Source organism: Chionomys nivalis, chromosome 1, assembly GCF_950005125.1.
Source record: "Chionomys nivalis chromosome 1, mChiNiv1.1, whole genome shotgun sequence".
NCBI lineage: Eukaryota > Metazoa > Chordata > Mammalia > Rodentia > Cricetidae > Chionomys > Chionomys nivalis.
Window position 1 is genome coordinate 152,225,115 of NC_080086.1, and position 19,002 is coordinate 152,244,116.

At 46.1% G+C, this 19,002-nt stretch overlaps 1 protein-coding gene across 1 annotated transcript in view; it reads right to left on the reverse strand.

Annotated features, from left to right (window-relative positions):
• Window positions 1-19,002, reverse strand: part of Paxip1 (PAX interacting protein 1) — a 48,838-nt gene that overhangs the window by 27,393 nt on the left and 2,443 nt on the right. Inside the window, exons 2-6 of the mRNA XM_057782890.1 lie at window positions 18,623-18,757; window positions 13,244-13,287; window positions 10,975-11,038; window positions 3,227-3,340; window positions 209-826 (exon numbers count right to left, since the gene is read on the reverse strand). Of these exons, the coding sequence (XP_057638873.1) occupies window positions 209-826; window positions 3,227-3,340; window positions 10,975-11,038; window positions 13,244-13,287; window positions 18,623-18,757 (975 nt within the window). The remainder of the gene's footprint in view (window positions 1-208; window positions 827-3,226; window positions 3,341-10,974; window positions 11,039-13,243; window positions 13,288-18,622; window positions 18,758-19,002) is intronic.

Consider the following 19,002-nt stretch of genomic DNA (forward strand, 5'->3'; position numbering starts at 1 on the left):
CACAAATAGCTACACTGCCAGGCCATAAGGCCTCATGGAACCATTAGGAGGTATTTGGTTTCCCGCTGGACCAAATGTCACCATCTGCTTCATGCCTATTTAACATGACTGTAAAGAAGTTCCCACAAAAATGGGACTCATAAGTAACCTGATATGAAGGTCACGAAATCCCACTCCTGAATGCAGCCTTCAGCTTCCTGAAACTTACGTGTGCAACATTGGATGGCCGGCTGATCTGCTGGATGTCGGCGTTGTTTGTGATGTTTCGCAACGTCCGGACGGCCGGGCTCCAGGTTCCAAGCATTTCTGATCGCTCAGAACTCTGGAGGTTTTGTCCAGCAGCCATTAAATTACCCCGCATGTCAGGAGGCAGGATGTCCCCGGGGACTGGTGGGACATTGGCACACAGGTTAATAAGTCCCGGCCCTTTTCCCTGAGGCAGTCTGCGCTGGGCCGTGGTTAGTGGCGGGGCTTCAGCCGGGGCCCAGTTCAAGCTCCGCTCCTGCTTTTCAGGGGATGAATCAGAAGAGTCATCAAACATCAACTCCCCTTTGGACACCTCAGCTCTGGGCTTGGGCGAGAACGGTTGGTCAGGAGGAGAGGTTTCTGGAGAGCTGGCTGCACTCGACTTCTCAGTGCTGCCCTCGTTCTGAGAGTCTTGCTCCTCGTTGTCTCCCTCCTCTTCCTCCTCTTCCTCCTCATAGATTATCAGACGCGGGTGGTAAAAGGCTTCATCCTTCCTGCTCTTCTCAGACACGCAGTCCAGGACCCAGTCAGGGGTGACAATCTTAATACTTCCTCTCTTGACAGCACGCTCGTACTTCTCCTAGACGCCAAGCATAAACACACACTCAATGACGCTGTTTCCTCTTATCCTATAGTCATGCATTTGAGGAGGCAGTTTTAAGTGGTCTAGGGATCCAGAGCTGGTGATGTCCCTGCCATGCTACCCAGAGACAAAATCCATGCCTGTACCTGTGAGCTAGAGTGTCAGAGGCACCATGCGAAGGAAGTGGCTGTGACTGCAGCAGGAAGCTCACAAGACCTGGTTTAAATGAACTCTATCGGTAACGTTTTAAGTACATACAGAGAACTAGAAATCTTATGGAAAATGATAAAGTGAAGACTTGAGATCTGTTTATACACACTAATCCTATTTATAAAGATGGCTGTCCAAAAAAGGATGACATTCACTAAGGGAATTTTGGGCAAGTGCCTTCAAGTCAATACAGTAAGAATGGTCACAGGGGTGTGTCTGTACCCCCAACAAAACACAAGTTCAACATACAGTAAGAATAAAACTTAAAACCAGAACTAGGTGACAAGGTGTAATGTTAGTACTAACTGCCGATTTGGCAATTAGGAGGCAGGCCACTGCGCACCTCCATCAGAGATTATCTTAATTATATTTATTAACTGACGTGAAAGGACCTAGGATTTGTGGGCAGGATGACGTCAGAACAAAGGATTCTAGACAGTGTGAGGGGACAGCAAGCTGCTCTCTTCTTCTGACTGTGGACATGTGACTAGCGCCCTACAGCTCCTGTCACTGTGTCTTCCCTGCCAGGATGCAGCTTCTCCCTTGCGCTGCTTTCGCCAAGAGTCTTTTCTTGCAACTTGGGTATCTTAGTGAAGAACTGACAAGAGCAGGCATGGGGAAGGCCTCCCAGGTAGGCTGTGACGGGAACACAGGTGTAGTAACTACCTAGTGAGGAGGGCAGACAGGCAGAGCACGGTCAGTGAGAAATGGAAGGAGAATGTAAGGAGGATGTTAAGAGCCTGCCTCCCGTGAAGCCTCCTGAAGGATCAAAAATAATAAAATATAAGTGGCCTTAAAAGCAAAAGTGTGTAAGTACTATTCAGTCAAATTACACCCATTTTCTCCTCTCTGGCCAACACACAGCACCAAAACTAATGCCTACCTCCTTACAGACCACACAGCCACAGCTACAGTCTACGCTGGAGCAAAGACTGCACCAGGCTAGGGCAGGGCAGGCTAGGAAGACAGAAGAATGCTTTCAGGCCTTAAGAAGGCCAGGCTCTGTGAAACAGGTTAGTCCTTACTGGTTGAGGTTTAACCTCAAAGTCTACTCCCAACTGACTACTTTGGAAAGTAGCTCAAAGGAAATGAAAGAAAGGGGACAGGATGGGCCCCTTCAGTGCATCAAATGCTAAAAATGCAGCAGGGATTTTGTGTAAACAAGTTTTATAGGAGGATTAGAAGATTTGACTTCCTAGTCAGGTATAGCAAGGCAAGCATTTAATCCCAGCACTAGGGAGGTAGATGCAGGTAGATTTCTGAGTTTGAGAGTTTGGTGTCAGCCTGATCTACATAGTGAGTTCTAGGACAGCCAGAGCTACAGGGGTGGAGGGGTGGGGGGGTTGAATTCCATTACATACAAGTTTAAGGAGGTGAAAGAGATTTATGCAATATGGGTCCTTGGTGGGTCAGTTACCTTTCATAGAAAGAAAAGTTTTTCACAATAACAGTTCTAGACCAGCTAAGGCTACATAGTGAGACCCTGTCTCAAACAAACAAAGAAAATAACAGCTAAGCAAAGGAAAATGAGCAGAGCTGGGATCACAATGTCAAAAGGCCACAGCTAACAAAGGGAGTTGGTTTTAACCGCTGGCTCCTCTATGCATGTCTGCACATCAGGAGGGCAAACGGCACTGCACTGCCCCAGGAGCAGATGCCAAATCCTTCATTCCTCACCCACCTGTGAGTGTTCTCTGCTGATATGCACGCTAGCATGCTAGTACCTTTTTTTTTTATTATTTTCCTCTCCACTGCAGAGGACGGAACTAAGGACCTCAAGCATGTGAGGCAAGCAAGCATCACAGCCCAGGGCAGACTATGCTACATCAGCATCAACACATGAATCTCCTGCGGACTGTCCAATGTGCTGTTGGGACCCAACGCCCAAACCCAGGTCCTCTGGAAGAACCGTTAAGTGTGCTGCTTATTAACAACTGAACCATCTCTCCAGCCTCCAGATAATCGATGCGTAAGTAAATAAATATTACAGGCTGAAATTCAAAGACCTGATATTTGACAAACCCACCCTACTCATGTATTTCCTCTTAAACTCATAACTTATAACAGACCTTTTATGACAGATACTAATATAAGCAGTTTTGCAAACAGAATCTAATCACTGCAAAGAGCTCTGAAAACACCTTTGATTCTTATGTATATAAGAGGATGGTGCATCAAAGTGCTTACCCCCTTTGGCTCTGGAACAATCAAATGTGTGCACTTCTTGTTGAGGTTCAGCTGGCAGTTGCCCCCGTGGAACGTAACCAAGGCCCACAGGGCACTTCTGTCCTCAGACGACACCTGGCAAAGAATGAGAACGACAACTTCATCACACATCCAACCACATTTCCATTTCCACTTTATTACACGGCAGAGTTCCATACAATGCGCTCACTGGTGCTCTCCCTCAGCTGCCCAAAGGATGCTGGTAAGAAAAGTTAGAGCAGCACTCAGCCATTCTGTTACTCTCAGCAGCTTCCCAGATAAGAAGCCTTTTGCCATGTCACCAACTGAGCAAAACTTAGTGGCATCCTGGGCTGGGGAGGTAGCTGGGTGGTAGAGCTTATCTTGCATATACAAGGTCTTGGGTTAGATCCCAAGTACCACAAAGTAAAATCTAAAACTTCCCATCCATAGCTAGAGAGATGCTTCATTAATTAAGAACGACTGCTCTTCTAGTGGACCAGGGTTCAATTCCCAGCACCCACATGGAGGCTCAAACCATCTGCAACTCCAGTTTCAAGGACTCCAACACCCTTTTCTAGTCTCCCTAGGCACTGCACACATGTGGTGCAGACAGACACACATGCAGGCAAAACAACCATACATATAAAATAAAAATAAATAAATCTTTTTAAAATTCCATCTGCATCCCAAAAGCAGAATAGAAGATTTTGGTCTATAACAAAAATGATACCCCCCCCGAAAACATAAACAAAAAAACAAAAACAAAAAAAACAACAACAAAAAGGGCAGAAAGATTCCATTTGCCATCATTTCTAAAAATGTTCAAATATCAAAATTATATTTACAGAGGCCAGTGAGATGGCTTAATGGATAAAGCACTTGTCATGCAAGCCTGATGACACCAGTCAATCCCAGGAACCCACATAAAAGCAAGAGAATCAACTTCATAAAACTGTCCTTGGACACTTGATCCCCCCCAAAAAAATTAATCCTAAAACTTTTGAATCATAATTACAAAGGACTTCTTCAAAATTAGCAACAAATACTAATTGTGACAAGGATAAGCTACAAGATAAAAATACAGTGAGTGGAAAGCCAGAGAAAACAAACATTCTATGGGAAAAGCCCAAAGTAGGTCTTCCGCCTCAGAGATTAACAGACTCTAGAACCCGCCCTGCTGTCACTATTGCCTGCCCTCTATCTTCCAGAAACTGTCATATGCTTCTCAAACTAACCTATGACTGTGGCACACAGGACTTGCCACCAACCCCAGGGACAATTGGGAACTGTGACACTGGCACCTGACACCCCAGTGTGTCAGCCTAGGTCCAACAGCACACATACTGCCAGACCTCTGGGAAAGGGCAAGCTAACTTTGAAAGGATAAAATTTAACCTGAACAGTCAAAAGAAACACGTAAGAAACGTAATACAGCATTCACCTTAAGGTAAACACACAGACACAGAAATCTTTTCTGGATAAACCATATTCTAAGCAGAAGACTATGGGAGTTAAAGAAGCCTGACTTTGTCTCCACATTGGCTTACAGTATGGATAAACAGCTTTTTGTTTGTTTGGTTGGTTGGTTGGTTTTTCAAGACAGGGTTTCTCTGTGGTTTTTGGAGCCTGTCCTGGAACTAGCTCTTGTAGACCAGGTTGGTCTCGAACTCACAAAGATCCGCCTGCCTCTGCCGCCCAAGTGCTGGGATTAAAGGCGTGCGCCACCACCGCCCAGCTTGTTTGTTTTTTCAAGACAGGGTCTCTCTGTGTAACAGCTGTAGCTGTCCTGAACTAGCTCTTGTAGACCAGGCTGGTCTTGAACTCAGAGATCCGATTGCCTCTGCCTCTGCCTCCCAAGTGCTGAGATTAAAGGTGTACGCCACCACTGCCCACAACAGTTGGCTCCTTAATGCCAGCATGTAGCCCCTATGGATCCAATCTTGTACAGTCACTCCTAGAGGCTATTCTGTATTCCACACTACTCTGACTGCACGCAAACTTTCTAAAGTCATTTTCAAATCAGTACCTGACCAGGCTATTCTACAGTGGTTTCCTGAAGCACTGGCAGAATGAGATTTAATTATCTGACAAAAGACTGATCCAATGACTCACTATGCAATTTTTAGTTAAAATGAGTGTAAGACCTAATCTAGATGCAGCTTTACCACTTGAGAGGCCATGTCAGAAAAGACCGAATTCTTTACCGGCCACAGTAACTGACCTTCACTGTGCACGTCCTGGCTCAGGCACACACCTCACTAGGCAGGGTGCATTATGCTACTGTGAGAAGAATAGCAGGCAGGGGAGCCCCCAGGAGAACTGGATCACTATCTCTGACAAGCAGTCCATCAACTCCGAGTACACGGGAACTAAAGCACTACACCCACAGCAGCGGAGACCTCTGCAGCAGTGAGTCTGAGCTCCACACTGCACACCAGCGACCGCTGCCTCCTGTTCAAAGGATGTGGGGTACTTTTATTTTCACTCTTATACTTTTCTGCAATCTCCAAATTTTGCAAAGCAATCCCTTTAAGCGGGGAAAAGTACTTTTTAAAAAGCCATCCTTCTAGAGGCATGTTGGCTCCAATGCTCTATTGCCTCTCCCGGTGTCAGGTTGAATCCCAGTTCTACAGCATGAGACCAAGGCAGTTTAGCCTGCCTGACTCCTGGCCAATCACACCTAAATGCCACTGTAAACACACTAAACCAGCTATGTGCCAAGTCCTCCTCCTGCTATCAGTCCTCAACAACCTGCCTTCTCGTCCCTGTGTCCTCCCAATGTAGAATTCCCTGACTCCCAAAAAGATTTGATCCCCTACTACCAACTGGCGCTCCTCTCAGTTAGGAAGGGTGATGCATGCCTGCAACCCCCGCATCTGGGAAATGGAGACAGAAATTCAAGGCCATTCTTAGTGTCTTACTTTTCTACCGCTATGGAGACACCATGACCAAGGCAGCACTGAACTGAGAACTTGCTCACACTTTCAGAGGGTGAATCCATGACTATCATGGTGGCGAGCACGGCAGCAGGCAGGCAGGCATGACACTGGAGCAGCAGCTGAACATCTGATCCACAAGCACAAGACAAAAAGACACTGGACCTGGTGTGGGCTTCTGCAACCTCATAGCCCATCCCCTGTAACACACCTCCTCCAAAAAAGGCCACACCTCCTATCTTTCCCAACAGTTCCACCAACTGAGGACCAAATATTCAAATATATGAGCCTACAAAGGTCATTCTCATTCAAACCATGACACTTAGCTACACAGAAAACTTGAGGTTAAATGGGAATATATATTTGGACTCTGTCTCAAACAGTGAGAGAGACAGAGACAGAGACAGACAGAGTGTCAGTCCTCCCTTCTAGTCTCCACACACAAGAAGGAAAGTCCATGAACCTAGCTTCCATGGTCCCCTCCTCAGCCAGCTAACACTGCTCACTAAAGATAAGGTCCCCATATGGTGTGAGCCCTGAGTTGATCTGCTACCTCTCACAGGGCCCCGTACAGTCAAGAAATGTGATTGACAAGGAACTGTTATATTTGCAGCCTACTCGATCTGAGCTGCACTGGCCTTCAAATTCCTCTCCACACTACAGAGCTGTCTGCCTGCAATAATACCAGCACCAAGGAGATATTTCTGTGGGCAGGAGGCCTCTTCCCCCATCCCTGGAAGAATACAGAAAGAAATGTTAGCTCTTCCCTAACACCACAACAAGACAGAAACCTATGGAACCAAGCAGGCCTTGGCTCAGGTGGCCACGCCTGGGTGTATATGCATGGGCTCATACAGTTATTGGCAACGGGGTGCCAAGCCTTGTGGAGTCCCTATGCAGGACAGAGCCTAATCATGAGGACAGCTATTGTGTTGTCCCTACCTGCACTGTGTGTTACAGAACACTGTTTTCCTCCATGTGTCTGGCTATGTGCAGCCTGTTCGTCTCCCGAGGGACGAGTTACAGTGTAATTAATGTGTACCCCAAGCCCCTGAGCTTCCCATTGTACATATTTGTTAACATAGCTTAAAGCAAATTAACATTTTTAGCAATCATAAAACATTAGTGCTATCGGTGTACACTTATGCCGACAGTTGCAGGGTTTCCTCAAATAAGCTAGACAGCCCTCTCTTTTTAAAGAAGTGCTGGTGTCAGGAGTGCTGTTGGAAATCTCTGAGAGTTCAAGGTCAGCCTGATTTATACAGTGAATTCCAGGACTACATGGAAAAACTGTCTCAGAGAGAGAGAGAGAGAGAGAGAGAGAGAGAGAGAGAGAGAGAGAGAGAGAAAAGTGCTTTTAACTCCCAGTACATACTGTGGCAGATCTATGTATGCATTAAGAGATCCATAAAGATCTAATGCTTCTAAATTTGGTTTTTCCTACTCAATGAACTTGCTGAAGGATGCATGACCCTGTCATGACCTGGAAAATACATATTAGTCCCCAGAAAAAACTCTGCCTCTTGAGCCCCACAATTGACACCATCCACCTCTTAGTGTCTGGACAGGCATGCTCTGGCCACAGCCCCTCGCCTCCTTACTTTTTCATGGGTATCCTCCCATTCCCCAGGCTGACCACCCGAGGTGTCTGCACCCAGATTCCAAGACCACTTAGAGGCCTGTGTAGCTCCTGAGCTTTCATAGCCTGGTTTCACTTGTCATCTTTTCTCTTCTCCTGATTCTGAACCACAGGACTAGACCAAAAGAGCAGACACAACCAACCGCACATAACCATTACAAACTCATGCTGATCCTTTGCCCAGAGAACAGCTGTTCCCAGGAATACAAACTACAACAGTAGCATACAATCCAACTTTGTCTGCTCCTAACCAGTACCTTGCCTATCCAATACCTTTCCAAGTAAATTCAATCCCTGTAACTGTATGCCTTACGCAAGTGTCTCTCAGGTCCCTGCAGCCTCTCCCCTATGCTGAAGAACTCCAATCATGCCATGTGTCCTCCAAGTTGCTCTATGTGAACCACTCACTGATGCCCCAAATCCCACTGCACACCAGTGTACCCTCATCCCTTATACACCAAACGCTACCTGATTTGCCATCAGTATGCCCAAGTCCTTGACCTGAAGATATGACTGCTCTGGCTCATAACCTTGGAAGAGGCACTGACCCCAGACCACAGCAATGACAAGCCCTGGGACCCAAGTTTCCTGTCACTGCTAGGATCCATTCTCCATTCCAGTCACCATCTCAGATCCCAGTCTCCATCTCCATCTCTGTTCTCCTCAGGTGTAAAATTCTAATGTCCACCCTGACCCCCATCATGCCCACAGCTCCTGGACAAAATTCCCCAGTGCTGATCTTTAATCTCATTTTCCAGTTTCTAATGTAAATGTTTATAATCTGAAATTAAATATAGGGGCTTCTTGCCCAAGCCCAAACTCAAGGAGCTATCCAATCACATAGTCTTCCCTGACCTCCACTGCCCAGCCAGCCCTGCCTTCCCCAGACACCAGGCACACCAACATGGCTTAAAGGCCTTCTGGGCCCAGTCCTATCTTCCTTCAACCCGCTCCACTCAAGCCTACTCAGGTGACACTCTGTCAGTGTGCTCCCCTCCCCTCTGAGCCACCAACACCCTCCTTTCCACAGCACAGTCACGCCTGACCCTCTGTCTTCTTCACCTCCCATACAAGCATGGCAGGTGTGCTATAACCCATCTGATGTGTTACATGCCTCCTACCATCACTATCCGGTAGCTACTGGTCTAAGACTACAAGCTCAGGCTAATATTTAATAATAATCTAACTAGTTCACTTAAAACTCATCAGCCAGGCGGTGGTGGTGCACGCCTTGAATTCCAGCACTCAAGAGGCAGAGGCCAGTCAATCTGAGTTCGAGGCCAGCCTGGTCTACAGAGGGAGTTCTAGGACAGCCAGGGCTACACTGAGAAAACCTGTCTGAAAAAAACAAAAAACAAAAGAGGACCTATAATCCTCTTATATTAGCATACTTTTGGCTCACATCTCTGTCCTCCCCACCCCCGACTCAGCCTGGCCCGGCTCCCCTTTCTCACAGTCTGAACCCCTTCTGGCAGAGGCAAAGCCTATGGAACCCAGAAGCCCAATGGATGCCAAGGTAAGGAAGTGAGACACACACTGCAGGTGAAGCACACGGTGCTATGCAGAGATGGAGACATGGTGACATGGCTTCACTTCCCATTTCTCTGATGTTGAATATAAATCTGGAAAGCACAGAGGTTGTAGAGAAAACAGTAGGTGCTGCATATACCCAGAACCCCCAGCATTTACAAGTTTGTACATTAACCAAAATTTAAGACTATTCTCATGTAAATATACAAATATACAAACGGGGGAAAGCACTAAAAAAACAAAGTAAAATTTAAAGAGGAAAAAAAAAGTAAAAAAAAAAAATACAAATCTCAACGAATTCCTGTTCAAAGAAATAAAGGTGTGACTTTAATGACTGCATCAAACCAATGCAGCAGAACAAAAAAGGAGCCTTTATAATCCACAGAAGTTCTAGAATTTTTATAAGACAGGAAAAAACAAGTAACTCCAGATAAACTTACTTACTCATTGCCTGGACAAAGGAGGGGTCACCAGACTGGCAACATCATGTGTTAAAGGTTAAGTCTAGCCAACAACCTAACAATGGTAAAAACCCAACACTCCCTGGTTCCCAACCTGGGCAAGGCTGAGGGAAGAGGAGACAAAGGCCAAGTCCTCCCCAGCTCACAAGCACCCTGCTCTGCTCCTTTCTCAGACGCCTGAAGAAAGGGAGTACAGGCCAGCCCCTCAGACCTCAGGCCATCACAGGCACCCAAGGAAGGACAGTGGAGCCGCTGTGAACTGCACCTCCTCCTAAGGCACTCATCTTGGCAGCTGATATAGAATATAGCCCTGATTTAGTGAGCGCAGGCCTCTGTCAGCTGCAGTCAGAACAGGACCCAACTACCAGGGATGTACTTTAAAACAATACCCACCTCTCAGGACCCAGAATTCACCACCACCACCAGTCAGTTCCTTCACTTCCTGCTTTCCCTAGTTGCCATAACACTGGGTGTCTCTTATATTCCGTTTTTCCAGTTAGCACCACGTCCCAACTTTACACACTTCTATAAACCTAAATTTTCTAAACTGTTCTGTAAGGCTATGAGCTAGGGTTCTTATGCACCTCCCCACAGCCACCTGTTTCTGACTTTGCCCTCCCATAGATAATATGCGCATGCCATCTTCATTCCAGGCCTCTCAACATTGGAGCATTGCAGTTCTCAATGTTAAAGCTTTTCAGACAGTTGCGCTGACTTTGCCTTCAGTGAGCAGTATATCCTCTGCATCCTCACCGGGACTAAATGCATCACAAATATAATAAGCAAAGCTCTTATCTCAATATTAAAATGTTCACCTGACTAAAACCTACAGCAAATGACTTGATGGGCTAATATAAGCTGAATCCACTCTTTAGAGTCATCTGCTAAGATTTCTGCTATCGTTTTCTTATTCATCTATATGAAAATCCTTAACACTACAAAGCTAAGTGAATTTTTGTCATCTAATTTTAATTATTTTTCATATTCAAGGTTTAAATATCTGTATTTCTCTAAATTACGTATGTATGTATATTTTATGGTTAGACAATGGTAAGTGTGCTAGAAGTTGATTATCAAATATCGTCAGTTTAGCACAAGGGTTCTATGGAACTGGTTAACAAACAGGTCACAGGTCCAAGCGCACGAGCGCTCAGAACCACCATAGACAATAACCATGCTTACCTGAGAAAGGCAGGCAGTGAGTCCAAAAAAAATCTGACAGGACTCTGGAGAGAAACCATTGACTCTGTCGGACAGTTATTAAGATTGCAATGAAGTAAGATGAGCACAGCTGGAACTTCACTAACACAAGCCCTGCCTGCCCTCTAGGGCAGGCGCTGCCACCTCCCTCCCGCTCGGAGCATCTGGAAAGTGAGACAGGCTGAAGATGACCAGAGACTGCAGAGCAGATGAGAGTGAAGCATGAGAGGAAGCGAGCCACTGTCAGCAAAGGACGCCACAAAATCCAATGTTCTGCCCAGAGCATCACTAGATGGACAGTGTGTCCACGGGAAACATTCCTGACCACTGTCTAACTACACACCAAGCAGATACACAAGATCAGACACACAAACACACACCCTAAGAAGCAACGTGCAGAGGATGTCAAAGGCAGCACCACAGCTGTGCTTGTCCCACAAGGGCTCCTCTTTTAGAAGAGACTGTGTGCTCTAAAGTCCAGCAGGACAACTCAGGGCCCTAGAATCCCTAGAATATAATTCCCAAGACCATGCCTCGTTCTAAGGTTGACTGGACCATTCATCTGACTTCTGAGATCGTCAAGCACTGACAGAGCAGGTCTCCTGGAGACACGCAGTCTTCAACACAATGGAGCGTCCAGAGCTCCAAACAGGCGGAAAGGACCCACTGAGATAGGTGGGTCAGGAACAGAGTAAACTGCAATTGCTGTTAATCCCTTACGGATCCACTGACAAACTCTAAATGTGGGCAGTTCCTGCCCATAATAAATGGAGACTCCAGCACAATGTCCTCTGATCTATCTATCAGCCAAGGCCTTTCTACTTTGCCATCAACAAATCTGAGTGACTATCAGCCAATCTTGAGCCCTCATTCTGGTCCTTTAGGTTTCTCTATGGACAGATGGGCAAGAGCTTTAATAACCTTCCTGAGGAAGACTGGTGAAGAGAAAAGGTCCAGAAAAGACACCACAGATAGAATACTTGACTCCATCCCAGAAAGGAATCCACTTTCCTGAGATTGGTTTGTCTGTTTGAAACTTGGACTTATAAAGATAAAAAACAAACCAAAACAAAACAACAACAACAACAAAAAAAAAAAACCCTTCACTCTTTGGACTTGGAATGAAGAATGAGAATTTCTGAGTCAGAACTGCATCCTCCAAGAAGAGCTGCTGAGAAAGGAAGGTTTGAGCATCTGAGGCCCTGGGGAGTGTCTTGGCTGAGTCCCTCTGCTGTGTGGCACAGCCGTAAAACGAAGTGTCTGGATGATGGTGCCCATCCCCAGGTGCCCAGCCTGAACTTTAGTGTGCTTCCTGGATGGCAGGAATTATTTCCAAAGTCAAGCTCTGCTTGGACTGCCTCTCCAGTGAAGCTTTATCTTGACAGAGTAAACCAGAAGCCATTAGGCCAACAGGAAGAAACAGAAATGGTGAAGAATATCCCAGTTGGGACCAAGACAGGATCCTGGACAGTTATAAGGGAGAAATACGACGTGGCTGACACAGGTCAGGAGGAGACTATACACGGCAGAGTGAGTTCGCTTTTGGTTTTGACACAGGATCTCATGTACTCAGGCTAGCCTTGAAACTCTCTTATAAAGCTAAGGATAACCTTTAACTATTGATCCTCTTGCCTCCACCTCCTGAATCCTGGGATTATGGGCATACATCATCATGCCCAAATCATGCAATGTTGGGGACTGAGCCCAGGACCTAAAATTAAGATAGCCCTTTATTAACTGAGCTGCAACCTCCCCGTCCCAAGCCCCAGAGAATAAAGTCATCACCACTCTATTTTCACATACAAAGCAAGGGTTGAGTGGAGAGTATAGAATAATAAACCTGTCATAGGATCTAACTAAAAAGAGGAATACTTATCAAACCAGGAACCTCCTTCTCGTGTTCTCTACGAGTCATGCATCATTTTCTCACCTGACTTCGAGTTCTAAAACTATTTTTTGTCTAAATAGACATTGTAAGACTGAAAAGAGCTGGAACTCTGGGTCCTCGGCACAACTGCTGATCACTGCTTTTTGATGCAGGTAATGACGAGGACCAGGTACATACCATTTCATACAGGATAGGAAAGAGCAGGGACAGAGGTGCAGAGGAAACGGCCAGTCCCATTCATGAGCCCACTAATTGGATCTATCTTAAACCCACAGCTATCCCCAGACTCCCACTCATGAGCCCACTAACTCAATGCATTTTAAGCCCACAGCTATCCCCCAACCTTGATGTAGAAAAGGATACGGCAGGAGAGCACCACACTGCACGGAGAGAGTCACCCAGGAAGGCTGAAAAAGAAAAAAATGACACAAATAAAAAACCATTCACAATCTGTGACCAAACGGTATGACTTCACTAGTAGTTGCTTCTGGAAATTAAATGGCTTTTGTGACCAACTACAGATGTCCACCAGGGAGCAGCAACCCAAGATCATGTGCCCAGGCCACAAACCCCAGTCCCAGAATGACACAGCCACTGCATTCCTTAGGCTTGTGACAAATACATAAGTTTAGGTCCACACCCTTACTGCTGCCCACCTCACCCACCAGCACAGCCCAGTCAGGGAACAGACTACATTCACAAGGTTTTGGTTTTACTTAAAACCAGGGATACACAATATTTGCAAACCATTAAAAACAAACAAACAAATCTTTTCTAATCTTATGAATTCCAAACTTGCATTCAGTACAAGGTGAACTAACAGCTGCCTTCCAGGTACTTTATATCCTTGGAAAATTAGCTTGCCTTGTATTTCTATTAAATTTTAAAAATTAGATCAACTGTTACTATTCTAATAACTCTATTTCAAGAAATGACAATCTGGAAGCCTAGCCATGGTGCCCAGCTGACTTCGAGAAGCTTGGATAGACAAATCATATATACTCAATTGCTCATTACTGAGGCAGCACTGTAGTCAGCAAAATACATGCCAAATCTGTGCAGAATGCTGCGAGGCTCGGGGCAGACAGTGAACAGGAAGAATGCAGTCTCTGCTCTGCTGATTGGTAAGGCATACACTACGGTCAGGTCTACCTCAACTAAGAGAGTGCCCTACCTGGCATTTTTTCAACACATGTTAATTCTTTTTTTTCTTTTTCTTTTTTTCTTTCTTTTTTTTTTTTTTTGGTTTTTTGAGACAGGGTTTCTCTGTGGTTTTGGAGCCTGTCCTGGAACTAGCTCTGTAGACCAGGCTGGTCTCGAACTCACAGAGATCCGCCTGCCTCTGCCTCCCAAGTGCTGGGATTAAAGGCGTGCGCCACCACAGCCCGGCTCTTTTTCTTTTTTTGATTTGAGAGAGGGTCTCATGAATCCCAGGCTGCACTCAAACTTGATATATAGCCAAGGTTGGTCTTGAATTTGTGACCATACTAGAATTTCAGGCCTATTCCACCATGCCTGGCTAAAGCCTGTTCTCTATGACAAGAATAGTAAATATTTTACAAAATGAATATTGCCTGTATCTGGGATAATTTCACCAGAGACATGAGCTGACTTTCTGCATAGTACAGTGCTCTGGCAAAAGCCCTTGCCATTTCCTTGCATTAGCCAACACTGCTGCCTACTTTCTGATGATTCTAATTCCAATGAAATCTAGGTACTGAGTCAACATCAATGACCTGTACTGGACCAGCCATGGCGGTGCAAACCTGTATCCCTTGCAATGGATTTGGCAAGGTAAGAGGACAAGGCCTAGATCATATACCAAGATCATTCTGGAAACAAAACAAGTTTTGTGACTGACTCTTCCGAATCCAGAGCACCTTCTCATGACCAAACTTTCTTCCCAACAGGGACACCCAGAAGGCATGCATGAGAACTTGCGGAGCTACAACTGAGCTTACAAGAGTACTGCCGGCTGTCATCAGTCTGCACCTAGAAAGCTGTCACAACCTGCAACAATGTACTATGAGAAGTTCGGACTGGACAACAATGGTGGCACTTTTCTTCTGCTCAGTGGGAAGGGGCCACGGGAACCCAAAGTGCTCTCAGGCAGCTTTAGATAGCACCAGTTTGGAAATGAACCTCTTTACATTACATCCCCCCAGCTTCACAGCCGTAGAAAGCCTTCACAAAGGCTGAGTAGGGTTCCTCAATTTAAAGGCCACTTCCAAGTTCATTCCAAGCAGGGAAAGGTTACCTCTCCAAGCACCAGAGTAATTCAAAGCTGGGCCCACTGGTAAAGTAGAATGGAAAGAGGCTAGAGATGGCTCAGCTGTTAAGAGCACTTGCTGTTCTCCCACAAGACCGAGGTTTGAGTCCCAGCACCCATATGGTGGCTCATAACCATCTATAACTCTAGTACCTGGGAATTGAATGCCCTAATCTGGCCTCCACAAGAACCAGGTACATTCATGGTACACAGACACACATGCACACAAAACACTCATACAAATAAAATAATATAATTTTTAAAAAGTTAGTATCTAGGTTGTGGTGGTTTGAATTAAGAATGGGCCCCATAGCACTTGGGAGGCAGAGGCGGGCAGATCTCTGTGAGTTTGAGGCCAGTCTGGTTTACAAGAGCTAGTTCCAGGACAGGCTCCAAAGCTACAGAGAAACCCTGTCTCAAAAAAACAAAACAAAACAAAAAAGGCCCCGATAATGCTCACGTATTTCACATATTTGAATGTTTAGTCATCAGGAAGTGGCGCTATTTGGAAAGGATTAGGAGAGGCCTTGTCAGAGGAAGTGTGTCACTGTGGGTGGGCGCTGAGGTTTCAAAAGCCTATGTTAGGCCCAGTTCTCTCATATGGATCAGAATGTAGCCTTCAGTTACTGCTCCAGCACCTACCTGCATGTCACCACACTCCCCGCCATGGTGACAATGGACTAAATCTCTCAGACTACAAGCATGCCTCCAGAGGAGCGACTGCCTGCATCAGTGTCTCTTCACAGCAAAAGTGACTAAGACGGAAGGCGAGGTCAAAGGTCAAATAATGTGCCTGCCCCTGGGAACTAGGCCTCAGCCACCCCCACCCCCACCCAAATCCACAGTCCAGCACCTGCATGGGATTAAGTACAGGCCTCAGTTCAGACTCAGAATAAGGCAGGAAGTGCCCCCAAAGACTCAACTGCATGCAGGTTGGCTCTCAGGTTAGCAGTTGCTGGCTAGCACAGGCACTGCCACGAACAAGTGGACTGAGATGCTGACAGGAGTCGCCTGTTCAAGAACTACAGCCAAAGCAGGCAGAGTGGGACAGGGTACAGTCTGCCACAGTAGTAGCATGGCAGTTCTTTTTTGTTGTTGTTGTTGTTTTTGTTTTTCGAGACAGGGTTTCTCTGTGGTTTTTGGAGCCTGTCCTGGAACTAGCTCTTGCCTGCCTCTGCCTCCCAAGTGCTGGGATTAAAGGCGTGCGCCACCACCGCCCGGCTGCATGGCAGTTCTTAAAGACGGAGCAGCTACACTGTATACAGATTCAGCCTAAAACTTTGTAATCACCATTCTGAAATGTCATCTTTGAACTGGACACTCCTCCTGCAGAACAAAGCTACCTGTCTGTCCTGCTGGCCATAGCTCACTGATCCTGTAGACAGTGGGATCTAGCAATTTCATTACTTTTTATCAGATGCTTGTACCCAAGTATTTACCTATTGTTCATCCCCCTTCTATTTTCCCTTGACATGTCAGCAGCTTCAGCAATCTATGTTTCTTTTCTTGGCACTGACGTTAGAACCTGGGGCTTCATATATGTTCAACACTGCTCTGCCACCAACCTACACCGGCAGTCTCTAAGTACAAATGTACATGTATTGTGTATGAGATGCACCTGTGCATACACGTGCCGAGGTCAGAGGAGGACATCAGGTGGCCTTCCTTCTCTATCACTCTCTGCCCTAGTCCTTGGAACAGTTTCTCATTAAACTTGAAATTGGCTGGTGACCAAGAAAACCCAGCAATCCTCCTGTCTCCATCCTTCCCTAGTACTGGGGTCACAGATATACATGATTATGCATAGTAGTCATGGATGCTATGGATCAGAACCCAGGTCCTGATGCAAGCAAGCTCTGTTACCCACTGAGTCATTCATCTCCCCAGCTCTAATTATTAAATCATGTGATAAGCTATCTTACACATGAATTTTATCTCAGACACTAAGGGGGTAACACAAATATTTATTGCAAAGGAAGTCTTGGGGTCAACTGTGTTAAGATTCATCACTTGGTCTGGCAACAGTGACCTAGGCCCAAACACATATTTGTAAGGTAAGGCTTTCCCCCTAAATCTGTATGAGACACACAACCACTTTAGAGTGACTAACAGAAAGTGAGCTCACAGAAAGGGCGGCTGCGATGCAAACCAAAGAAGCCTGCCCTGGTGCATAGCCAGATGTCTGGCAAGCTTTAGCAAGAAGCAGCAGGTGAAGTGCCCACGAACCACACTGAGCACCAATCTTCAGAGACATAGTGGGCCTGAGCAAGCACGCATGCTAATGCACAGATGTGACCACTGTATTTACTGCTACAAACAACCTCTCAGGTGGCAATTGTCTGACAACATGGGTCAAGAACCTCTCTGTGACTCCTGAGGCAGACCACCATTAAGGATCATTTTCTTTTTTTTTTTTTTTTGGTTTTTTTCGAGACAGGGTTTCTCTGTGGTTTTGGAGCCTGTCCTGGAACTAGCTCTTGTAGACCAGGCTGGTCTCGAACTCACAGAGATCCACCTGCCTCTGCCTCTGCCTCCCGAGTGCTGAGATTAAAGGTGTGCGCCACCACCGCCCGGCTTCAGGATCATTTTCTTTTTTTTTTATTATTATTATTTTTATTCTTTTTTAATTAAAATTTCCACCTGTCCCCGTTTCCCATTTTCCTCCACCTCCTCCCAAATATTGCCCCTCCCCCCCTTTTTTTTCAGGATCATTTTCAAAGATAAGTTGGCAAGCCTGCAAAATTTTCTTGACATGATGCCGGGAGGGCGCCACACCCACTGCCAGCCACCCCTCAACACCTGATCTGACTCACTCACCTCACTCCTAACTGCTACTGTAGAACCACGGTCACTAAATTGTTGGCTTGGGAAAGTAAAGCACTGACCAGCATGAAGAGGGGTAATGGCAGCAGGTAAGGAACAAAACTGAAGCGTCACACAAAGGCAACCCACGTTACACACATCCTGATTTGCCAGTCCCCACAGTACAAGATGCTCACCAGCTGAAGCCCCACATTCTACACACAAGCGCCCACAGATCAGGCTGAAGAGCAGTCCAGATGGCCACCAGGTGGACAGCCAATAGACTGACCCTTATGGGAGATGAAGGCAGTGAGCAGGGCAGAGATCTCCTCCCTTCAGCTATCTAGTTGGAGATCAGGAATACCGGTCACCAGGGAAAGGACAGCTTTTAGAAGCTTTTGGAATCAAATACTCCTTCCTAAGATGTAAAACACCTATCTGACGAGGCAGCAAAGCCACTTCCTATGGCATTTCCTGAGCTGGAGAGCTGGGAGGAAGCGAGAGCAAGGGAGTACTCCTACACCACAGCAACCTGGTCGCAGTCATGGGACCACAAGTCCCCAAGTTAAGGCAGGAGACTACAGTTTCAGGGCCAGAGCTTCATACACCTGATAACACCCCCCTGCTGTGGAGACACATGACATAAGCAGAGGCTCGGACTTTCTACTGACCTTTACAACAGGCAAGTCGAAAACTTCCCTGGCTTCTCCCACCTCAGGGTTGTCCCCATCCTCTGAAATGATGTGAGAGGCCAGAGCATTGTAGGAGACTTCCTTGGCTTTCCCCGCTTTGAGAAGCTGAATAACCTAAGAAAAGAAAACAAACAATACAATTAATTTTAAAAAATATTGTATTGCCTTCCTGATCAAAGAAGTCATTATTAGCAATAACAGAAACATTTAATAAAAACCCACCCTATCCCCCAGAGAAGCTCTCTCCTGAATGAAAAAACAATGAAATGCTTTTAGACAATAAAATGCAGGCAACCCTGATTCACAGTCAGCTACTAGCCAGCTAGCTAGCTACTGCACCAGGACACAGCGGCACCCGC